The 23,479-nt window shown below is 37.9% G+C and overlaps 1 protein-coding gene across 2 annotated transcripts in view; it reads right to left on the bottom strand.

The window, feature by feature from the left end:
- ATRX (ATRX chromatin remodeler) overlaps positions 1 to 23,479 on the bottom strand; it is a 136,727-nt gene that overhangs the window by 34,873 nt on the left and 78,375 nt on the right. For both annotated transcript variants that reach the window (XM_024196772.2, XM_024196773.1), the window contains 10 exons: positions 22,786 to 22,932; positions 22,358 to 22,535; positions 18,429 to 18,566; positions 17,574 to 17,749; positions 15,639 to 15,756; positions 10,737 to 10,867; positions 10,317 to 10,405; positions 9,944 to 10,116; positions 3,278 to 3,431; positions 2,839 to 2,942 (listed from right to left, as the gene is read on the bottom strand). In XM_024196772.2, the coding sequence (XP_024052540.1) occupies positions 2,839 to 2,942; positions 3,278 to 3,431; positions 9,944 to 10,116; positions 10,317 to 10,405; positions 10,737 to 10,867; positions 15,639 to 15,756; positions 17,574 to 17,749; positions 18,429 to 18,566; positions 22,358 to 22,535; positions 22,786 to 22,932 (1,408 nt within the window). The remainder of the gene's footprint in view (positions 1 to 2,838; positions 2,943 to 3,277; positions 3,432 to 9,943; positions 10,117 to 10,316; positions 10,406 to 10,736; positions 10,868 to 15,638; positions 15,757 to 17,573; positions 17,750 to 18,428; positions 18,567 to 22,357; positions 22,536 to 22,785; positions 22,933 to 23,479) is intronic.

The raw sequence follows: 23,479 nt of genomic DNA, 5'->3' as shown, positions 1-23,479 counted from the left end.
CTACATTTAACCTTTAGGCATTATGCCAGTAACCCTAATTTTCTAATTGATCTTTGTAGTTTGTATGTTTCCAATTACTCTAGGCTGCAGTCTCTCTCATACAAATTGTACCCCTTAGGTAAAATGCTTGAAAGGGGATTTCAAAAAGTCAAGGTATAATCATTTTGAAATTTAGAACAGCTGCTTGAGTTTAATTAGCCTGTGAGTTATGGCTACTTCTTGCCAAATGTAAAAAAAATTACAGCTGATAGAAGCAGATTTTTTTCTTCCCTTTTAGAGCTAACCTTTCATTTTCTCTGGAGGTCAAGGTTTATTTACACAAAATGAACCCCACTGGGCCATCGATTAAAATCAGAGCAGCTCTTGTAGGAAGTAGCAATGCTGAGTGACAATGAATTATGAGAAAATGCATGCTAAGTCATGCCAGAGATGTCTATATAGAATTGATGACCTAGTTGTACATCAACAGAACCACCACAAACAGGAAAAAACAAAAACCATGTAAAATTAGCTCAGGTTATATGGACAGGCTATAAAGACATATACAGCTCAGAGGTCACAAATGACCAATGTTCTGAAGCAAAATACTGGAAATATTCTTTAGAAGCTTGCTATATGGACAACAGAGCTCCAGGTAATAAAGCAGCAGTGAGCAATAAATACATATATAAATAGACAGCAGCTGGAGATCTATCTATTTCTAGCTAACTAACTATGATACTGATATTTCTAAGTCCCTGTATCACTTGGTATTTAATTGCCCAACACCATGCTGCCAACATTTAAGGAATGTTATATGAATTCATATAAAAAATAGTGTGAAGGTCTTTTACTGCAAGATTACAGAGATGATGTAAAGCAAAATGCTACAGTACATATGTACATCTCTGGTTAGAGGAAAAAAGTCCACACTACCGACACATTACTAAGAAAATATGATTAATACAATATACCTTGTCCCATGTGTGAGAACATGAAAAAGCCTATTTCAATGCAACACAAGGGAGCAGGTTTAGAAATGGGTGTGTGATTAAAATCTCAAAATGTTAAATTTTTCAGCACAGCCACTGTCATTTCCTTTAATAACCCTCTCTTAAAAATGAGGATCAGACTCAGTGTTTTTCCATTTGTAAAACTGTTTTCATTTTGTATGGCCCCTGACTAAACCTTCTGCTCACTATTTCTAGAAGAAAGACATCCTATCTGCTTAGAATATAACAAATACATGAAATATAGCACACGCCTGAAATCAGTAGCAACAGCCTAAGATCCACAGCAGGTGGGGTATACAGCATGCAATCGGACCAATAGCCCTCCCATATTTGGTGATGTTGGGAAAGAGTAGCAACTCTTTTGGTCTGAGAATGAATTAGCTATTTCATCTCCCTTCCATCTAGAACGAACAAAAAAAGCTAAAAAAGAATAATTAGCTTCATGATTTTAAAGTCTGCTGTGCAGGTGACAAGTTGAAATGTGAAGGAAATGTGAGCATTACTGTCACAGGAAAAGGGTGATAAGCAGCGTTCAACCTGAGTAACAGATCCATACTCTTTAGAGGGTTAATAAACTAGCTGTATAATGGACTCCTTCATCTGGACAACCCTAAATGATTAAGAGGAAAGATTCAGAGTATCACATACTGGTTTCTATTTGCAAAGTTTAAGAAACTAATCTATTGTTTCCATTCAGAACGCTCTCTTCAAATATCCAGAACGTTTATTTCAAAAACAATTTTTTTTCAAACAAGACACAGCACACAGCCCTTATTCAAGAGTTTAAATGTGCCAAATTGAAAGATTTAAAAAGGAGCCATTTTTGAGATAGTCAAATGCAAAATAATTAAACACCTGAAAAAAATCTTAGATAAAATATAGCCTCCTCAACATGTTAAATAAATTTAAAAATGAGGCACACATTTGAAACCAAGCCTGAGAAATGTTACTAGCAACTGTACTTTTTTGGTGTTGTGCATAGCTGACCACAAGGTTTAGAATGGAACTAACATCTGAAACGAACAATATTTACCTATTATATTTTACATGTCTGATTAATGTCTGTGCTTCAGTTTGATTCTCATAATACTCATGTGAGGTAGGTATTATCATCCCTTTCTTTTATATGAGGTACAGATAGACAGGTTAAGTGACTTGCTGAAGGCCACCCAGTGAGACTGTGCCAGATGTGGGATTAGTATGCAAGACTTCCTGGCCCTCGGGCCCATATTCAGTCCACAAAACCATATACCTTTCCAACTACAGAATTAGCATACATATATTCAAGAACAAATACATTAAGGAGTTTAATAACTAATTTTCTTAATGACTTTCATAGGCAAAAAATAATTCTTCCTTCTGCAGATGCCTCCATCACCAAATTAATTTTACAGAACAATTTTGAGGTGGAAAGATGAAAATATTACAGATGCTACACCAAATTATACAATGTGTTGTCCCAAAAATACAAAAACTAGCTAAAGATCAACTTATTTATATTGGTTTTGGCAAGTCATCTGGAGAATTAAATCAATTTTACACAAATTTATCCTTCTAGAGAATGTTACAATAATCAAATAACATCTTGAGATAGACCCAATGTTTCACTTTTTCTTTAAAAAGGAGTTTGGACCACAATATGTCAAATATTGGGTTTTCTACAGAGATATCCCCAGTGACGAGCAGGGAAACCAGAGGAATTGGCAATAGGTCAGTTAAGTGAAAAAAATCAGTGTACCCTGGATTGGATTAAAATTCACACCTATACTATCTGTAGCAGGAAATGATATTAAAGAAATTCTCTTTACTGTCACTGTTTTGGAAGATATAGAAATGCTATACTAACCTTTATAAATAACAGGCTTATCTTTGTCAGTTTTGTCCCTGCTTGCCAGTTCCAGAAAATCTTCTATCAAATCCAGTGATATTAGAGACTGGCTAAAAACTAGACTGAAAAGAGAAATACGGAAATATACAACATTTTCCACTAAAATTCATTCAATACATGTAATTATTGTATTGTTTTGCTTTACTTCTCTTCCTTCACCCTGATCATGATCTTTAAAACAGAGTGAATGTCTTTGGTGGAGTATAGGACAAGCATGGAACGCTCTTCTGATAAAAATAAGTTAAACACACACATCGCTAACGCAAATTGAGCTACAACTCTGAGCTCAAAATAAGCGTTAACAAAGGGTGGACAATAAAGAATGCTAAGGCAGAATAGTATATTTAAACAATTTAAAAAATTTCCACAAATCTATATATTATTTAACATGACTTACACTTTATCTCCAAGCTCCTCCGCCATGCGAAGAATTTCAAAGAGAAGCATCATTTTCCCAGAATGTTCCAATACTTCAGCATCTGCATCGGTGACAAAATCTTTGTACCAGTCTGGAGCTGGGCTGCCTGGGTTGGAAGAGGATGTGGCTTTACCTGTAGAACAAAAATACTATTAAGCTAAAAAGAATCTCTTTAAATTGAAGGCATGAGACTTTTCCTAAAATGCAAATGTTTAAAAACTCTTAAGATTTTAAAGATTTTAAGACTTTAAAAACTCTTAAGATGCCAATTTCTAAAAGTGACGCCAGTTTTTAAAAAGGGCTCTAGGGGTGATCTCAGCAGTAACAGGCCAGTAAGTCTGACTTCAGTACTGGGCAAATTGATTGAAAATATAGTAAAGAACAAAACTGTCAGACACATAGATGAACATAATTTGTTGGGGGAAGAGTCAACATGGCTTTTGTAAAGGGAAATCATGCCTCACCAATCTACTAGAATTCTCTGAGGGGGTCAAAAAGCATCTGGACAAAGGGGATCCAGTGGATATAGTGTACTTAGATTTTCAGAAAGCCTTCGACAAGGTCCCTCACCAAAGGCTCTTGAGCAAAGTAAGCTGTCATGGGATAAGAGGGAAGGTCCTCCCATGAATTGGTAACTGGTTAAAAGATAGGAAACAAAGGGTAGGAATAAATGGTCAGTTTTCAGAATGGAGAGAGGTAAATAGTGGTATCCCCCAGTCCTATTCAATATATTCATAAATGATCTGGAAAAAGGGGTAAACAGTGAGGGGGCAAAATTTGCAGATGATACAAAATTGCTCAAGATAGTTAAGTTCCAGGCAGACTGTGAAGAGCTATAAAAGGATCTCTAAAAACTGGGTGACTGGGCAACAAAATGGCGGATGAAATTCAGTGCTGATAAATGCAAAGTAATGCACATTGGAAAACATAATCCCAACTATATGTATAAAATGATGGGGTCTAAACTGGCTGTTACCACTCCAGAAAGATCTTGGAGTCATTGTGGCTAGTGCTCTGAAAACATCCACTCAATGTGCAGCGGCAGTCAAAAAAGCAAACAGAATGTTGGAAATCATTAAGAAAAGGATAAGAAAGACAGAAAATATCATATTTCTTCTACATAAATCCATGGTACACCCACATCTTGAATACTGCATGCAAATGTGGTTGCCCCATCTCAAAAAAAAATATGCTGGAATTGGAAAAAGTTCAGGAAAGGGCAACAAAAATTATTAGGGGTATGGACTGGCTGCTTTATGAGGAGAGATTAATAAGACTGACTTTTCAGTTTGGAAAAGAGACAACTGGGGTGGGGGATATGATAGAGGTCTATAAAATCATGACTGGTGTGGAGAAAAGAAAGTGTTCTTTACTCCTTCTCATATCACAAGAACTAGGGGTCACCAAATGAAATTAATAGGCAGCAGGTTTAAAACAAACAAAAGGAAGTATTTTTTCACACAACACAGAGTCAACCTGTGGAACTCCTTGCCAGAGGATGTTGTGAAGGCCAAGACTATAATAGGATTTTCTTTTTTCTTCAAAAAAGTAGTAGATAAGTTCATGGAGGACAGGTCCATCAATGGCAATTAGCCAGGATGGACAGGGATGGTGTCCCTAGCCTCTGTTTGCCAGAGGCTGGGAATGGGCGATGGGATGGATCACTTGGTGATTGCCTGTTCTGTTCATTCCCTCTGGGGCACCTGGCATTGGCCACTGTCGGAAGACAGGATACTGGGCTAGATGGACGTTTGGTATGACCCAGTATGGCCATTCTTATGTTCTAAGATATAGAAGGCTTCTCCCTTCAACCAAAGGTTCTGCTAGTTAGTGGTATGGAATTAAAGAAAAAATTTAAAGAGACTAGTCTGTTATCCTCAGAGGGTTATTAGCTGCCACACTTTTTCTGTGTTATGTACTGTTTTAACACATAGTCCTGTCACCTGCCATTTTCCTAAAGTAGCATTCATCTTCTTCACCCACAACTAATATTTGCTTCCTAAAACTCAATCACAGATTTTACAAGAATAATATAACTGCTTTTAAAATACTGATCTTAAATCCCAAGCAAATATCTACAACCCTCAGAAAGAACACTGTACTTGGGCCTGGGGGTTATCTAGTTCATCCAACCAGAGCTATGCAGGATTGTTCCCAACAATACATTTTCTTGCATTTAGGGGGTAGGAGGTGGGGAAAATAGTTTTAAATTATCTCAATGATGAGACTTAAAAAAAAAAAAAAAAAAAAAAACTTGTCGCAAAAGGCACAATATACAGGAAGTACCATCAAAACTAGAGTTTGGAATTTATTTCTTTTGCAACAGTTAACATCAAATACAAAACACAATTTTTTTTTTTAAATACATTCCTGTTAATGGTGTCATCCATATTTGCCTAGAAAAGGGATTCTAATATTTAGTTGTTTAACAAAAAAAGCAAAGGAGGAGACAATTTTTATATGATTATTAAAAATCCATACTGAGGTAATACTCAGAGGCCTTCATCAGGAAAGATCCTTTGTACTAGGCACTGTACAAGTACACTCAGAGTCTCTCCCCAAAGAGTTTACATTTTGTTTTGGAACATAAATGTCTTCCTAATTCAAGTCTATATAATGTTATTGACTTGAGATCATAAATAGTTGTCTAATCTGCTATTTACATAAAACTTTTAGTTAACTTGCCACTTCTATACCCTAATAAGCTGACTTCAGTCAAACTTCAAGCAAGTGATGATACTTTACATCTGAGTCACTCTTCCTAAAAATGTAAAAGATTAAAAGGGGGTAAATCTGACAAGCTAGAGAGAATTAGGAAAGTCTGTATCTCACTGTATTTCTGTGCCAAAATAACTGCATACCCAACAAAACAAGCAACATTTGTTTAGTTCTAGATTTGCCATTCAACAACACCTGGTTGTGAACTATTTGAAATACAACATGCTCTCCTTCCAGGGTATCAGTATTCTCTTTATTGTGAAACACCGCTGAATTCAAATATACATGAAGACTTATTTGCAACCTCATCATTTGATCCCGAAAATGTAGACAGGAATTAGGAGCTGACTTTATTTATGTTACCTAAATTCTTTTTATGGTGTTGTATGTTTCTGCCTTTAATCTCCTTTGCATTAGTGTGATAAATATTGATTTATTAGAATTACAATACAAACCTTCTTTTACTTAAAAACTTTGATCTTACTGAAGTATTTACTTATACAGAATATTTTTCTCCTATTATCTTGCTACTAATTCAAAACATTCAACTTTTAAGACCACATATAGCAAACTAGCTGAAAGGCAACTTCATCATGACAGAACAGTCATCCTCAACATTTCTGCAAATACCTCAAAAGAACTCTCATTTGAAAATTTCTTTGCACCGATTTTTTTAAGCATACTTTTACATAAATGCTGAATTCTGTCCCTAATGTAGGTTGGTGTGACTGTGTTTAAGTCATGTTAGTGACATTGTTTGGTGTTAATTCCTGACACAATGCAGCATGTAAATGCAGGCTGTGCATGTCTCACCTATAAATTTCCTTTTTTGAAAGTATATATGTATCACACAACATTTAGTTGTACTGCTGCTATATGAATTTTCTTTAAAAAGTTAAATAGACTGTGAAATCAGCATAAGTGTATGAAAGAACCACTGTATATATCAGGGGTGGGCAAGCTTTTTGGCCCGAGGGCCACATCAGGGAGTAGAAATTGTATGGCGGGCCATGAATGCTCACAAAATTGGGGTGGGGGTGCGGGCTAGGGCTGAGGAGTTTGGGATGTAGGAGGGTGCTTTGGGCCGGGAACGAGGGGTTTGGAGAGTGGGAGGGAGATCAGGGCAGGGGCATGGGGAGAGGCTCAGGGGTGCAGGCTCCGAGCAGCGTTTACCTCAAGTGTGGTGTGGCCCCCGAGCCTGCACCCAACAGAGGGACAGACAGAAAGGGGAGTACAAAAACTATGAGACAATATTGGTCAGCATGCTAGACAGTGGTTTCAACACAGCAGCAGCCTAACATCTTTAAGCATTTTGTACCCACAACAAAGGAGCGTTTAAGGAGGGTTTTGAAGGAGTATTATGACGTAGGTGTTGAGGAAATTTACAGGGAGGTCCCCCCAAGCATGGGAGGATGTGCAAAAGGTCCTTGTTTGAAAATTTAACAAGTGTGTGATGGAGGCTGGCAGCATGGGCTGACTGAAAGCAGGAGTTGACATCTCAATAGTGAATGTGTAAGGATAGGTAGGGTGAGGAGGGGTTGTGAAGAGCCTTTAGAGAGAGGACAAGTATCTTATGTTTGACGCAAAAGCATAAGGAGAGCTAGTGGAGGAATGCAAAGAGGGGGGACATGGTCAAAGTGATGGGCAAGTAAAAGTATCTTTACAATAGCATTTTGAATGGATACGAGAAGGGCAAGATTACATTTATCACTGCCACAGAAAAGGATGTTGCAGAAATCAAGATGCGAGACATCCATATCCGAGAGAGGCTGAGATTTTAGTTTGGACAGAAGGAGGCAGATCTGGAGTAGAGGTAGATCTAAGAGAAATAAGATGTAGAGGGAGAAGCGAAGGCAAACAAGGAACACCACAAAAAATTGGGAGGGGGTTGGGGGGTGAGGAGAATTCTCCAAAGGACATGCTGAAGGAGCAATCAGAGAAGGAGGAGAACTATGAAAGGACAGAGTCATGGAAGCCAAGGGAAGATAAGATTTCAAGAAGAAAATGGTCAATAGTGTCAAAATCAGCTCACAGTTCAAGGAGGACAAGGATGGAGTATTAGTTCAGCACTTTGGCTAGAAAGAGGTCATTAGAGACTTTGGTAAGAGTGGTTTCAGTGGAGTGCAAGGGTCAGAAGACAGACTGGAGAAGAACCCCAGAGACTGACTGTAGACAGCACATGCAATAACTCAGAGATGAAAGGAAGAAGGGAGAGGGGGCAATAGTTGGAGAGGCAAATGGATCAAAGGTGTGTTGTTTTTTTAAGATGAGAGAAACTGAAGTATGCTTGAATTGTGAGGGGGAAAAAAACAGAGGAGAGTCAGAGTATTGGAGAAGAGTAAGGAAATGGATGAGAACGTGGGCAGGTGAGCAGGAGATGGAGGGCATGGGGTACTGGGGAATTAGAGGAGGACAGTAGATGAGAAACTTCTGTGTCTTTGAGAGAGGAGGAGGGGAGAATTATAGGAAGAGAAGGGAAGGCAAGCCTAGCAGAGGGGGAAGGTCACATTGTATTTTATCAACTTTTTCTTGGAAGAAATCAGCAAGATCCTGTGTGGGAAGAGAAGTGGAGACGGGAAAGGAAAGCAGTCTTCATCCCTTATGTTACTGAACCCCATCCTTTTGGACAAGACCCAGGACACGATCCAAGATCCACCAATATATCCAGATGAGTCAAATGCCAGTGAACGAGCCACTTAGTTCAAAATGATACCTGCATATGCGAGGGGACAAGCCTATACTTATATGTGCGATGGGATCACATCTATTCCCATCTTAATCTCATTCCAGAACTTGCACATAGGAGACATACTCGCAGCAGTCTACAGTGCAGGTGGACCTTTTATATCTGAAGCAAGATGGAAACAGGACAAAGCCTCCTCAAACTCACACTGTACCAAGCATCCATTTTAAAACTACGTATATGAAGTTAGATGAGGTCATGGATAGTAGAACCTTTAGTATTACCCACTAACATTGGAGTGATTTGTGATTAGTAAGAAATGGTATGACAGATTATCTCCTTTTTATTATTATAAATTAATGCTGGTAATATATTCCTATATATATTATCTATATATAAAAGGACCACCACCCTTTTACAACTGTATTTTAATCATAACTGTTTATAAAAACAAGGGAGAACATAAATTTACAAATGTATTTAAATTATGAATTTAACTTCATTGTCATAAAAGTAATTTATCTAGGAAAGGTTATTAAGCCCATAAAATGACACACTGCCAAAACATTCACTTACAAATGATTCCCATCACTCAGCAGAAACAGAAAACAAGATTATTTAAAAACAACTGTTTGAAAGTGAAGTTTACAGATGTATGCAGGCTGAACAATAATCTCAAAACAGCCACCTTCTTCTAGCTCTATTACAGCCATCTGCTAGCTCAACATCTACATAAAATTCCAGATCCATCAATGTAGAATATTATTGTTTGTAATCTTTCTGTTCAGATTTCCTCATAGATCCCATTTAGAAGAGGGTGAAAAGTAACATTTCTCTATCATCCAGCTGCACTGTTCACCTCTGGATTCTACTCTGAATCGACCTTAAGTTTTACAAGAATGGAACAGTTGGTCTGTGTCACCTGAAGCAGGCTTGCAGGGCATTTTGCTCAAAAATAAAAGAAAAAACAATTATTTGTTAGTTGCTCTGTCACAACACAAACTCACCCTTAGGTTGATTTTCCCTTTGTTTTCTAAAAGATATATCATTACAAGTGTATCTATATTGGGGTTTGTTTTGGGGAGGGGAATTGGTGGGGAGAATGGCTTTATTGAACTGAGGACTCATCAGTTGTAACCAGGCATAGTATAAGCATGGACTGTACTAATTCCCAGCCTTGTCAAGATCACCTTTTTCAAAATGATGCAGCATCATATCCTGGTTTACTTGTATATTACACTCACCTTCATCTGACTTTACAGCCAATGGAGGGTTGATTGCAAGTTCCTCTGTATTTCCTTCTCCACCCCCACGAGATCTTGAATTCCAGACTTTAATCACTTCAACATCATTATCACTTCCACTTCCACTTGAGCTACTCTCTTTCTTCGCTTTTTTCCCCTTGGATTTTTTTTTCCTAGAAACATAACATTGTATGTTCACTATTTAAAAATCTGCAGGTGAGAGATCCAACAGCTGTAACAGTAAAAAAAAAAAAAAAAAAAAACCAACAACCCACAAATATTGCTTAAATTTTCGTAACTTTAAAAGAAAAGAAATAAATCTAACAGAATTTAAGTTAAGCATGTATGTTTCACACAGAAAAGCTCAATTTACTTAGCATAATCATCAGAGCTTAAACTCATTGAAGTTTCATCTGAATCTGAAGCTATGAACTCATCCAAACTGTCTTCATCAAAGTAGCCCTGAAAAACAAAATTAATATTCTTAGAACACAGATTTTATTAAGTACCATCATCTAGACTGAAGCCTCAAACACTTAAACATCTGCTTATTCTTCATTTAAACAAATGAAGAGTTCAGTGAAAGATCAACATTTCAAAATGTTTTAATAATGACAAAATTTCCAGGAAAAAAGAAATACTTGCCATAATTGAAATAGTCGGCAAAATCACTGTGCCCCACAGCAACAGAAATTTCCATTAATTTGCCAAAAATCTACCTAGCATTTGTCATGTCTTATTTGGAAAGTTTTCAATAGAGGCAGAAGTATGTATTTTGATATATCTAATTTACCTTATTTTCTTTACTAATATAGTCCAGCTGCAAACACCAAGGGTGAGTCCAGATTCTGCTTAACATCTGGAAGTCCTGGAAGAGCTTAGCTCCAGCTTTGCCTCTTCCACCTTCACTGCTACTACCTACACCTGACAATAAAGTTCAGATTATAGAATGAAAGCTTGAAGTAAGTTTGCCATATACTGTTCCCCCTTTGAACAACACATTTGTTTAGTATAGAGTGTTCTCTCTACAGGTGCACATCTCACATTGTAATTTCTCTTTTAAAGAGGTCAAATTACCTAGTTACAGGATTTTTTCCTAGTTAAAATGGTCAAAATTAGATTTCCATCTTTTTCTTGATAATGAGTTACATGATAACGTTTTTACAAAGGAGTGCATTCTCTCCTCAGTGGGAATTCATATAAATCCCAGTGAAGGGGCACTCATGTTTATTCAAGTTTGTAAAAGCAATTATTTATAAAACCTAAGATTAACAAAAATGTTATGATTTTTTAAAGTTTCAATTAATTCAAATAATTTTCCTTGCATATTTTGTAACTTTAAAACTGTCCTAATGTAAAACAGCCAGAAGGTGTAAATACCTTGTCTATTTTAATTGACCAAGCTGAATTTGCTGCAAAAAGTGAACCGCATTTGTGGTGAACGACTGGATTAAATTTTTTATTTTATTTTTAATAGCGTAAAGCAGAGGTGTCCAACCTACGGCCCACCAGAGCATTTCATAAGGCCTGCAGCCTGCTTCAACACAATATAGTAACAGACGATTCATTAGTATTTTGTCGTCAGGTTTACATCATTTTATGTGTTCTATGCTGTTTTTTTCCTGTTTTCTATAATGCTGATACACATTTTATGCACTGGATTTCTTTATTTGTTTTTAAATAGACAATACTGTACATATAAACAACCTATCTAAATACATACAAAACAGAATCTGTTGGCTCACACAAGTTTGTGCTTAGGTTTATGTGGCCCGCCTGTGTAATAAGGTTGGACACCACTGGCCTAAAGGGTTGACAAAGAAACACTATCAACTTGAAGTTTTTGAAACTGACTTATCTGTACAGTGAAGCCTGTTGAAACAAAATAACTGGAAAAATCATACATTTTCTGAATCACAAAAATAAATGCCTGTGGGTGAACCAGACTCAAAACCTTATTCAAGAATTTCAGTCAACAGGCTATAGAATAAGACTGTAGTAAAATGAAGGCATAAGGAAAAGTATGATAGCAAGCTGCTTTTTGCCACATTAAAAAGAGTTACTCTATAGTTAGCTCCACGTAATAATTATTCCTTTATGTTCCTAATAAAAGGTAAAAATAACACTGTGGTAGCTGGGATGGCTCTCATGGATTTGGAAGGGTCCCTACAGAAGTGCTAAGTTCAGATGCCCTAACTCCATGTTACAGAAACAGAGAAGAGACCATCTCCCCAAAAATCCGTCATGCAATTAACAAAATTATTACAGATGATATATAATATTTTCTACATTAATGAAAAGTAGAAAAACTATTTTCAGATTTGGAGTAAAAACTAACTTTCTAAGATTATGTATTCTAGTGGCAACTTGTACCACATCTGAAAGTACTTCAACAAAACACTGAACTTTTTACTTTTATTTGTATTTGCAGGTAAAAAGAAATTTCTTCTACTGGAACATCACCCTCAGTAGAAGGATTAATTTTTCAGATATTTAACTAATACAAATCAAAAGGTACTTTGCTTAGTTGAAACTGCTGGAATACCAAATGCAGAGAGTGGCACTTAACTTAGGGACCAGTCAAATGGCTTAGAAGATAGCAATATGGATGGATATTAACAAATTTCAGCAGACAAACATGTATAAGAAGCCAACAAAAGTTTTGAAGAATTCGCAAAACTACTTCCATTGCTTTGATAGAAAATAGTTGTTATGAGGAAGCAGGGTGTTTTCACCTACTGAGCTATTTCGATGAAACTTACAGCTGACTTATTTTTAAGCACATGGATAACTTTAGGAGGATATACATTTGGAATGTTGTAGTAACAGACAGAATACAAATATATTTTCCTTCAGTGCATTTATATAGGTGAGAGCCAATGCAGAATATAGGTTTCAGAGTAGTAGCCGTGTTAGTCTGTATCAGCAAAAACAACAAGGAGTCCTTGTGGCACCTTAGAGTCTAACAAATTTATTTGGACATAAGCTTTCATGGGCTAAAACCCACTTCATCAGATGCATGGAGTGAAAAATACAGTAGGTTGTATATATATTACAGCATATGAAAAGATGGGAGTTGCCTTACCAAGTGGGGGTCAGTGCTAACGAGGTCAATTCAATTAAGGTGGAAGTGGCATATTCTCAACAGTTGACAAGAAGGGGGTGAATATCAGAGGGGAAATTACTTTTGTAGTGCTAACGAGGCCAATGCAATCAAGGTGAACGTTGCCCATTCCCAACAGTTGACAAGGTGTGAGTATCAGCAGAGGGAAAATTCCTTTTTGTAGTGACCCATCCACTCCTAGTCTTTATTCGGGCTTAATTTGATGGTGTCCAGTTTGCAAATTCATTCCAGTTTTGCAGTTTCTCGTTGAAGTCTGTTTTTGAAGTTTTTTTGTTGAAGAATTGTCACTTTTAAGTCTGTTATTGAGTGTCCAGGGAGATTGAAGTGTTCTCCTACTGGTTTTTGAATGTTACAATTCTTGATATCTGATTTGTGTCCATTTATTCTTTTGCGTAGAGACTGTCCAGTTTGGCCAATGTACATGGCAGAGGGGCATTGCTGGCATATATCGCATTGGTAGATGTGCAGGTGAACGAGCCCCTGATGTTGTGGCTGATGTAGTTAGGTCCTATGATGGTGTCCCTTGAATAGATATGCGACAGAGTTAGCAACGGGGTTTGTTGCAGGGATTGGTTCCTGGGTTAGTGTTTTTGTTGTGTGGTGTGTAGTTGCTGCTGAGTATTTGCTTCAGGTTGGGGGGCTATCTGTAAGTGAGGACTGGCCTGTCTCTCAAGATCTGTGAGAGTGAGGGATCTCCTTCAGGAGAAGTTGTAGATCCTTGATGATGCTGACCCCCCACTTGGTAAGGCAACTCCCATCTTTTCATGTGCTGTAATACATATACTGCTTACTGTATTTTTCACTCCATGAATCTGATGAAGTGGGTTTTAGCCCACAAAAGCTTATGCCCAAATAAATTTGTTAATACAGAATAGACTAAGTTATAGGGTTGATTAGTGATGAGCTCTACAAGACTATTAAAACACTGTGTGTGTTCTGCTTTGAAACATACTCATGTAGGTATGTTTTTTAAATAAAGGTTTTACTCCTTATTTAAAAAAAACAAACTGAAAAATAGCTTTTGGTTTTTAGACCTGCAATTTTAATAAATGAAATTACCAACACTGGTCCTTGATGTCTATTTAGATTAACATCTTAACTGAAATAAAGGAAACAGCCCACACAAAGTTTAAAGAATAGAACCTAGCCGGCAATTTAGCTAAGACACCACAAACTACACCCAACTATAATCCAAGCAAGTAAGAGAACACTGTGAATATCATATCCAAGTTGAACATCTGCGGTAAATCACAGTTTGATACAAAATGCAATTAATCTTTTATCATCCTTTTCTTGAATTAAACTTGGGAGGGTAACTGCAACAGCAAAAAAAACCATGAACAGTCACTGCAGCAGGTATATACAATCAATTTAAACTGTGCCACATACTTCAGCCTGTCCAATGCTAAAAAGATTGAGTTAGTACATTTGCATGATGGACTAATTTAGTAGCAGTTCTAAAAAGCAAATGTATGCTAGGTTATTCATTAGATAAAAATATGACTATCATCATCATGACCCCATGTATTCTGCAACTACAGAATTTAACATGAAGGATATTTCATCATCATAAAATAAATTAGTGTTGCTACACAGTTAGGGATTGTTGCTGTAGAACTTTAGAGCTGCTGCTGTGGAATTTGGTCCAATTGTGCCACTGAGTACATAAGGCCTTTGCTAGCTTCTTGAGTTACCATTATTGATGGTAAATACGACACTATCACTTTAAAAGTGCTGCTGACACTTGCAGGTCTTGCAAGATGCTGAACTGCAAGCCCCAAGAAAACCACCAACATTTTAGAGTCAAGAGCACAGCAGTTCACAGCATTTGAACATGCCTTCGCTCAAGCTGTAAGTTTTTTTAAATTCAACAAGTTCGTGTATGTCCTTGCTGCTTCTAAAATACTAAAGGAGTAAAAAATTAGAAAGGCAGACTGATCCTGAGACATCACAGAAATCTGATGACAAACTTAAGTCTTTTCACTACCAGACCAGTGGGATGTGGAATGAGATAGAGGGGGGGAACTCCATCTCATGTTTGCAAATGAATAACTTGAAAGATTAACAAGTACTGCCCTCGGAACAAAGGCACGCTGAAAGATTCTGAAATACACTTGTGTCACTGCACTTCAATTCTGAGTTGCCCTCGTGCCAATCTTTGTGGTAGCTGGCACAATGTAAGGGACAAACAAGGTCTAGGATGCGATCAAATCAACTAATTTCCTCTGGAAACAAATGTGGGGCTCCAGATGTAAAAGACTTGTGTAATAATCCAAAGTCCATTTGAAATAACGTGTTTGCTTAAAGAGTACCAGCAATTAGTCCACAATGTATGAATTACTTAAATTATATTTTTGGGGAGGAAGAGAAAGGAAAGGAGTAATGAACCACAAACAAGAAATGTAAGTATTCGTATTCTTCAGTAAATATTTAGTTATATGTAACCATTAGTGCCAAAGTGGACTTTTGCAGCAAACCAAAAGGGACCATTTGTACCGTGTTATGAAAACATGGAAAAAAATGATTAAATGATGATTAATCACATTACCTAAGTGTACTTTAGTTACCTACCTGTCAAGTGATCCAAGTAGTACTGATACAGCTTACACTGAATAGATGTCATTCTAACTGCGAGAACATATTCATATTTTGGTGGCAGGAACTTTGTTAATGCTGTGTAATCTTTCCTCTGTAATTTTACAAAAGGATATTAGTCAAACAGATAAGTGTGTATAAAGCAAATGGATTCTTACTCAGAGTTTAAAAACCTTTGGCACCTTAAAAGACAAAATGTACCACACAAGCCATCTCTAGGATGTTTTCTAACCACAGAGAAAAAAGTAGAATACACAATGAAAGCTAATTATACCAGCCCATCTGCACAGGACCATTTAATCTAGTGCAGCTAGCTGCACACTACACGTATCTCCTCTATGCACACATTTTAAGTCTCTGCTGTGTCAAATGCAGTTTCAATAGTTGTTTCCAGTGACTGCTTCTCTTCAGCATAGTTACCCTTCTTCAGGTCTGGGTGAACGAGACCCAAATGACAATGTTTGTATATGGACACTGATTGTGACTCCACAGGAAAGTCACGCAAGATTTTGGAGGGTGGGTGTGATTCATGATTTTTGAATGCTTGTTTGGCAATGCTATTTCTAATCCCTTTCCTCATTCACTTGCCTACAGCCTCTGCTTCTCTTCATCTGCCTCCTCACCCTCAAAATGGTAGGTGTTGACAGTTTGGGGGCTGACAAACTCCCCACGGTTTGTCACAGGGCTACTTCCTTTGTGGCAAACCAAGAGAAGTTTGTTGGACCCAGGGACTAGTTTAGGACATCTAATAATGCTTAAATATTACATTATTTATGTATTAAGATTTTCATAGTTGCTGCCTTCCTTCTTTCTGATATGAGCAGGACAGCTCAGTGGGAATGGCTGGTTTTCCAGTACTGTACTACTGTATATTTAGCTTCAGCTGGGTCAGGCCCCTCTTGCTACTGTGTACATTCCAGTGGCTTTCCATTTTCAGATGTACTGGTGCAGGAGATACCAAAAAAATTTCCAGTGTGGAACATTTTTTTTTTTTTTTTTAAATAGACAGAGACACTGCCTGATGTACCAGCCCCCTTCCCTATTTATGACCACATGGCTCACCATCACGCCCCTTCACAATCATTTATAACATCTCTGTGGCAATGCTAGCAACTGCCTAAACACGAAAAAGTAATACACCTCTACCCCGATATAACACTGTCCTCGGGAGCCAAAAAATCGTACCGCGTTATAGGTGAAACCGTGTTACATCGAACTTGCTTTGATCCGCCAGAGTGCGCAGCCCCACCCTCCCGGAGCACTGCTTTACCACGTTATATCCGAATTCGTGTTATATCGGGGTAGAGGTGTATTGGGAAAGGATTTATGTATTTTTAGTTGTCTTTCGGGCAACAGGTGTTTTGTCCTTTTAAAAAAAGTTAATCAGTATTCATCTCCCCCGCCCCACACTTCCATCTGTTTTGATTTTCTCAAATGGAAACAGGGGAGCCAGCTTCGACAGTTAGACAGTTCTCCATGGACCACCATCTTACCATACATTTTAGGAAACAGTAAAAGGCAGGCTGGTTTTTTAACTTTAAATTCAGAATATTTCAAACTGAAGTACTGATATCCTACCCTATAATATAAATTACTTATCCAGTAAGTCAGGAAAACAATTCTCCAAGTTGTATGTGTCCTGCCTAAGATACACTGACAGGGTTTGTAAAGACTGTAAGGCTTTTACAAGATTTTCTGTTTATATGGGATTTCTGAATTATTTACAATTCAAACTAGTTATGAAAACTACACATTGAGTCAAAATGATAATGAGATTACTGGACTATGTATGTAGCAATTGTAGATGCAAATTTAGAGGACCCAGACCATAATATTTTTTAATTCAAAGGAAAGTAGATTACTATAATATTAAGTTACTTGAGTTAACGTGGTGGTAAAGTATTTCCATACCTGAACACATCCAGCTAGCATCTCATACAGTATGTGGGCACGCTTCTTCATTACCCTAACATCTACCATGGTGGAGTCTGCACACTGACCATTCTGGATTGGATTTATAAACCGATTTCTGAATTCCTTAATTGATCCAAGCAAATTTTCCTTGATAAAATTAACCATGCAGTGATCTGGAAGAGAAAGATCAACTCCAGTTCTTTAAAATTAAGTAGTTCCTATGGAAAGGTTTGTTTTAAGAAAAGAAAAGAATGGGTGTGTGTACACCTTTCATAAACACTTTTCTGTTAAGCAAGGTAATTTAAGGCCAAATTTTTCCCAAATGAGTCCTTAAAGTTAAACACCTACCATCCATATTTAGACACCTAAGTACTTAGATTTTCAGAAGGTATTAATCATTTTTGAAAATTTGGCATAAATGTCAATCTGATGTAAGACTTATCTGGAATGTCGTACTGCCTGTGGGCTTAAATATGCAGGGAAGCAATAATATAGCAAAATTATATTTATAGTAGGTTTTGTAATAGTTGAAAACAAAACTATGGCAGTCAGTAGAGGCATGCATTACCGGGAGATTTCATTCTAAATTAACTAGACTTCCAAGAGTGACTTAGCATGTAAAGCAGTTTACATCTCTAATACAGTTTACATCTCTAACACATTTATCCAGAAGGTAAACTAAAAAGTAATGAAAATTATTCTATTAGCTGTAAAGTGTGGTCTGGTACCACCAGGAACACGTTATTTTCTCCTACTTCAAAACTAAATATATTTATAATAATATATTACTATACTGGCAGAAATGTATTGAAGGAAATGTTTTCTGCACTGACTATAGAAGCATTTACTTACATTCTATAAGATTATTCTGCAGTGGTGTTCCTGTAAGAATTATCCTCCTCCTGGATCGTATAGAATTCATAGCCTTAGAAACAGCAGAAGCTTCATTTTTTAATATGTGCCCTTCATCACATATAACGAAGTCAGGGCCTAGAAGAAAATCAAGATGTCTAATGCAATTAACTTTATTTTCTGTAATCACTTGGACACTGGCTGTACAAGAGTCTGAATTTGCTCTATTAACAGGCAACCATATGCTCTTTTTAAATAAAGCTCTCTAGATTTAAGGGCATTAAAGCCCATACTCTTGGCTTGCAAATGCATTCACAGTAGTTGATTTTTCCAAGATACATAGCATAGTGCACAATGTATTAGTGGGTAGGATTAAGGGAAAAGTTTTACAGTACACTCCTATTAAAAATGTCTAAACATACAGTATAGAGACAAGATGAGTGAGGGAATACGTTTTATTGAACCTGAGGAAGAGCTCTGGGTAGCTCAAAAGCTTGTCTCTTTCACCAACAGAAGTTGGTCCAATAAAAGGTATTATCTCACCCACTTTGTTTCTCGAATATCCTGGAATCGACAGGGCAACACCACCACTGTAAAATGTATCTTAGTAATGCACGTTTTCTCTGTCAAATTTCATAAGCACACATTTTTAAAAGTCACGTTACACTGCCATCTATTGGTGACTGATAAGAAGTTATGAAGAGAACCAAAGTCCAACAGTAACATTCTGTATGAAGACAACAGAGCAGTATGCAATATCCTACTTGACAACAGATAGAGCTGAAAGCCTGATGAAAGTTACCCAAGTGGTAAGCTTGATCTGCCCACTGGTAAAAGGCAAATTTTATTTGATGTCAAATAATATCAAAGGCCCAGCTCAAAGTTCCCCCCAAACATTTTTTTTACACTAATTTCATAATTTCAAGCAAAGCAACAACTTCATTTTTATTGGGTTTAATGCCAAGACATCTCAATCACTTCTTGAGATTTAACTTACACAAAAATTCTTAAGATTTAAATTTACAACTACCACTACAAATTCGGATGCCAAGATAGCAAGAGAAAAAAAATATGAAAACTTCTTTCAGGAAGCCAGCCGCCTGATCAATCCCTCATAAAGAGAGTGTGTTTCCAGTACAGCTTTGCAAAATTCTACCTGCCCATTAATCCACGATAAGTAGTCTTTTCTAACAAGTAACATACAATTTGTTTCTTTCATTATCACAGTCAAAGCCAAATAACTAGGTTTTGTGCTTAGACTAGTACTTTTTCATGACAAATATGCATGTCTAATCTAGGCCATTGTAGAATAGCTCCTCGTTCTCCTAGAAGCTAATGCTGGGATCAGAGACCCATAACTCAAGGTGTACCTATTAAATAACACAATGCATTTATATTGTATTTTCCATTAAAGAATCTCAAAGTGCTTTACAAATGGAGAAAACTGAGGCACAAAGAAGCCCAAAATCAAATAGAGGCAGATCTCAGGGCTACTAATCATGTGTTTTAGTCACAAGACCATGCTTTCCTCATCAGTAAGAATAAGCTGGCAACTCCTTTGTGACTAAATGCATTTTGCCCAATGCACCTTCATGAAGCCAAAGACGTAGAATTTAAAATTCATTTTTCTTGCTTTGTGGTCATTGTCATTTGATCATCCATTAATTTTTCCCATGCTGCTGTGAAGGACCAACCCAGAACAAGGACATGAGTTTGGACATGATGGAGATGGAGACAAGGCAGAACACAATGAGCCATCAGAAAGCCAAGCACTATTTAGGGTCTATTCATCAGAAGAGTGGTGCAGGTCAGCTACACTCAAAGACAATGCCACTATTCTTAATAAGGATAAAACATGACATCCACAGACCATCTTTAATTAACTAGCCCATAACTCAAGCTAAGATCCATATCTTTGCCTTAGCTTCAGCTAAAGAGAGTTCACAGCTTTTCTTCACTCTTGTTATACTTCAGTGGCCATCCTACTGCATGAAACAGGGAAGCCAAGGCAATCCTGTCTGTAGCAGGGAGATTACATATTAGGTAAACAGTTCTGCCATGGCTCTCCACTTCAGGCAGCTGCAGCTTTCCAGACTCCCAATCCGCTCAAAATATCTAGTTCGTTGTTGACTTCTTCTCTCCCACAGATACTGATTTTTCCTTAATTTTTAATTTCCCTACTCAGAAAAAAAGCATCCAGGGATCTGAGCTTCCCAATTAGTAGAGTTGCACATTAATCAAACCACTGGAGATGCATATAAGTTTCATCAGTATGTCTTTAAATATCTTTTCACCCTGTTTTAGGTTTTTGAACTAGATCCTCCTTGCCCTTTTTTTTAAATCTCTTGTGTTACCCATTCATTTAAAATTGTTGGAGGAGTTGTCTCTGCATGGCGACCATGGAGGAGTGGTTCCCACTGGTGCCAGTGACCAGTGCCGGGGTGGGGAAGACGAGGACTGAGCCAACATGGCCAGTTTCCCTTTAGAGGGCACTGAAGGCCCCAGTACCAAATGGTAACCAGTGGCCACATGCTCCCTTCCACCCGCCAGCACCAACGCCACCGACTCTTGTACTGTCTGTGACTCTGGTACCAACAGCGAGAGCAAGTTTCTGGCCAAAGCTAAAGCCTCAAGCGTGGACGGCATCGCAATAGTCCCGGCACCATGCTGACCTGCCAGTGCTGACAGTTCGGCCGGTACCAGACTCAACAGAGCCCACATAGGGGCCGGAATCAAAGCATTGACCGAGCTGCCAGAGCCAAGAAGTGACCTGATACAGGTCACATTCCGCTCTGGTCTCCGTGTCTGGCCATCCTTGGGGTCGGAGAACGTCCTCTCTCGGTCAGCAGCTTCTTCTGTTTCTTCCTTGGCACTGGGGATGACAAATGGTGCTGTGACTCCTGGATAGTGGGAGGAGCACTACTCACTGACGCTCAGATACTCGGTGCCAAATCCAATGGCACGGTTCCAAGGAGGGTCTCAGCTCTGCTTCCATTAGCAGGGACTTCAGTCTAGCCTCCCCGTCCTTTTTGGTATGGGGCTTAAAGTCTCTGCAAATTTTGCAGAAGTCCCCAATATGAGCTTCACTCAAGCACTTAAGACAACTGGAGTGCAGGTCACTCAGGGGCATAGCCTAGTTTCAAGAAGCACAAGGCTTGAAGCCTGGTGACCGAGGCATGCCTCGGTACGGAGAGCGGATGCTAAACAGAGAGAACTAACTGAAGTAACTACCAAGTAACTAACTAACTATCAACACTGGCAACCAACTAGCAAATACTGAGAACTATGTAGAAAACACAGAGAAGATAAAGTCCACTGAGAACTTGCAAGAGCGAGGGGAACAGTTCCAGCAACTGTCATGGGTGGTAAGAAGGAACTGAGGGGGTGTGGGGTTGGCAGGGCCCTTTATACCGGCGCAATGGACACGTAGCACCAGAGGTCACCAGAGCCGACCTGATGGATACTACTGAAGAAAAAATTTCTGGCGACTGTGCTCAGGGCGTACACACACCTGCACTAGAACGGACATGTGCAATCACTTGAAGAAAAAACAAGGTTGACCAAAAGGGATATTTAACAGATGAGGAAAGGTCATCAACATATTTCTTGTACCTGGTATCTTTTTTCATATGGGTACATCTCATTCATATCCGCAAGAGAGTCCTAACTTAAAATACTCTAAGTCAGAACTGCACATTTTTGTACGAGAGCTGTGTTATAGAAATCACCCACGCAGAAACTAAGTTAACTGTAAATAAAATAGCTTAGTGGGTTCATTTATACACCATTAAATGATTTTCCTAAAAGTATATTTAAAAAGAAAAATACAAAAACATTTTCAACTTGCTAGAGTTCTAAATTCAGCCCATCCCCTTAAATGGACAGCTTAATTGCTACTTTGAGTCCTTACATTAACAACATTCACTTACCTGGATCAACCAGAGCCTTGTTAAATATTTCCTTAAGTTTTCTACTTTTGACATTCCTGCCTTGTGCAAGATTACGGTACATCTCATAGCCTATGATCATAACTCCTCCATCTTCCTGCCATCGCTGCAGCATATAGGATCTTTCTTGAGGGCGTTTTACAGTTGCTAGTTCAGAGACCTTTTGAAAGAGAATACTGGATGTTGTACTCTGCTTTTAACAAAGACAAAACAGGAGCCTTGCAGAGTGCTACACAACTTTTACATACCTAGATCACACTTACTACATCAGTACAAGTAAATTTTCTGTATACATAAAACACAATCTCTAGTGTGTATTTCGAATGGTGTAAGTTTATCATAATTACTCAAACTGTTCAGCTATATAAGGGACTTTAAAAAAAAAAAGAGAATTCTTAAAAATGAAATACCTCTAGTTTCTCATCATCTTCTAAACCTTCTTGCCATTTTTCAAACTCATTCAGCCAGTTCAAGGCAGTGTTCAGTGGACACACCACAAGAGCTGTGCTGAAATCCAGTTTATCACACAACAGAACTGTATGGAGAAAACTCACTACCTGTAAAGGGAACCAAGCAAACTATTACTTAGTATGAGAATACTTAAGGGGAAAAAAAGTTGCACACAGAACCACCATCATTACATACACATCCATGTCCAGTCTTCATTTTCTCCAAATAACGTATAAAGTTTACAAACAACAATCTTCCTACCCAAACAGCCTCACCCTTTTTTGGGGAGTAGTAGTTAAACAACTCACTTTTCTGCTTTAAACAATCTCCTTCAATCCTCTCATTTTCAAGATCAAGTCTAACTGTCTCTGGAACTTTGTGTGTCTCAAATTTCCTTCCCTGGTTAACTTATGCCATACATTTATTACTCGGTGTGTGAAACAGGTCTGCCAAAGTTCTTAATTTATGCACAGCTTCCTAATGTTGGATGATGTCTCCAAGTAGTTGATCCATTTCACAAGCATAAAAATCCTCTCACAATTTCATTAATCATTTTTGTAATTTTTCAAGTTTCTATTAGGTCATGTTTGAGCAGAGCCATCTCTAGGGTATGGCAAATCAGGGCAGCCACCCTGGGCCCCACGCTTTGGGGGG

The sequence above is a fragment of the Terrapene carolina genome, unplaced genomic scaffold, assembly GCF_002925995.2.
Source record: "Terrapene carolina triunguis isolate 2854851 unplaced genomic scaffold, T_m_triunguis-2.0 Scaffold131, whole genome shotgun sequence".
In the NCBI taxonomy this organism is placed as follows: domain Eukaryota; kingdom Metazoa; phylum Chordata; order Testudines; family Emydidae; genus Terrapene; species Terrapene triunguis.
Note: the sequence above shows the minus strand (reverse complement) of the source record. Positions and strands in the feature narration are given on the sequence as shown.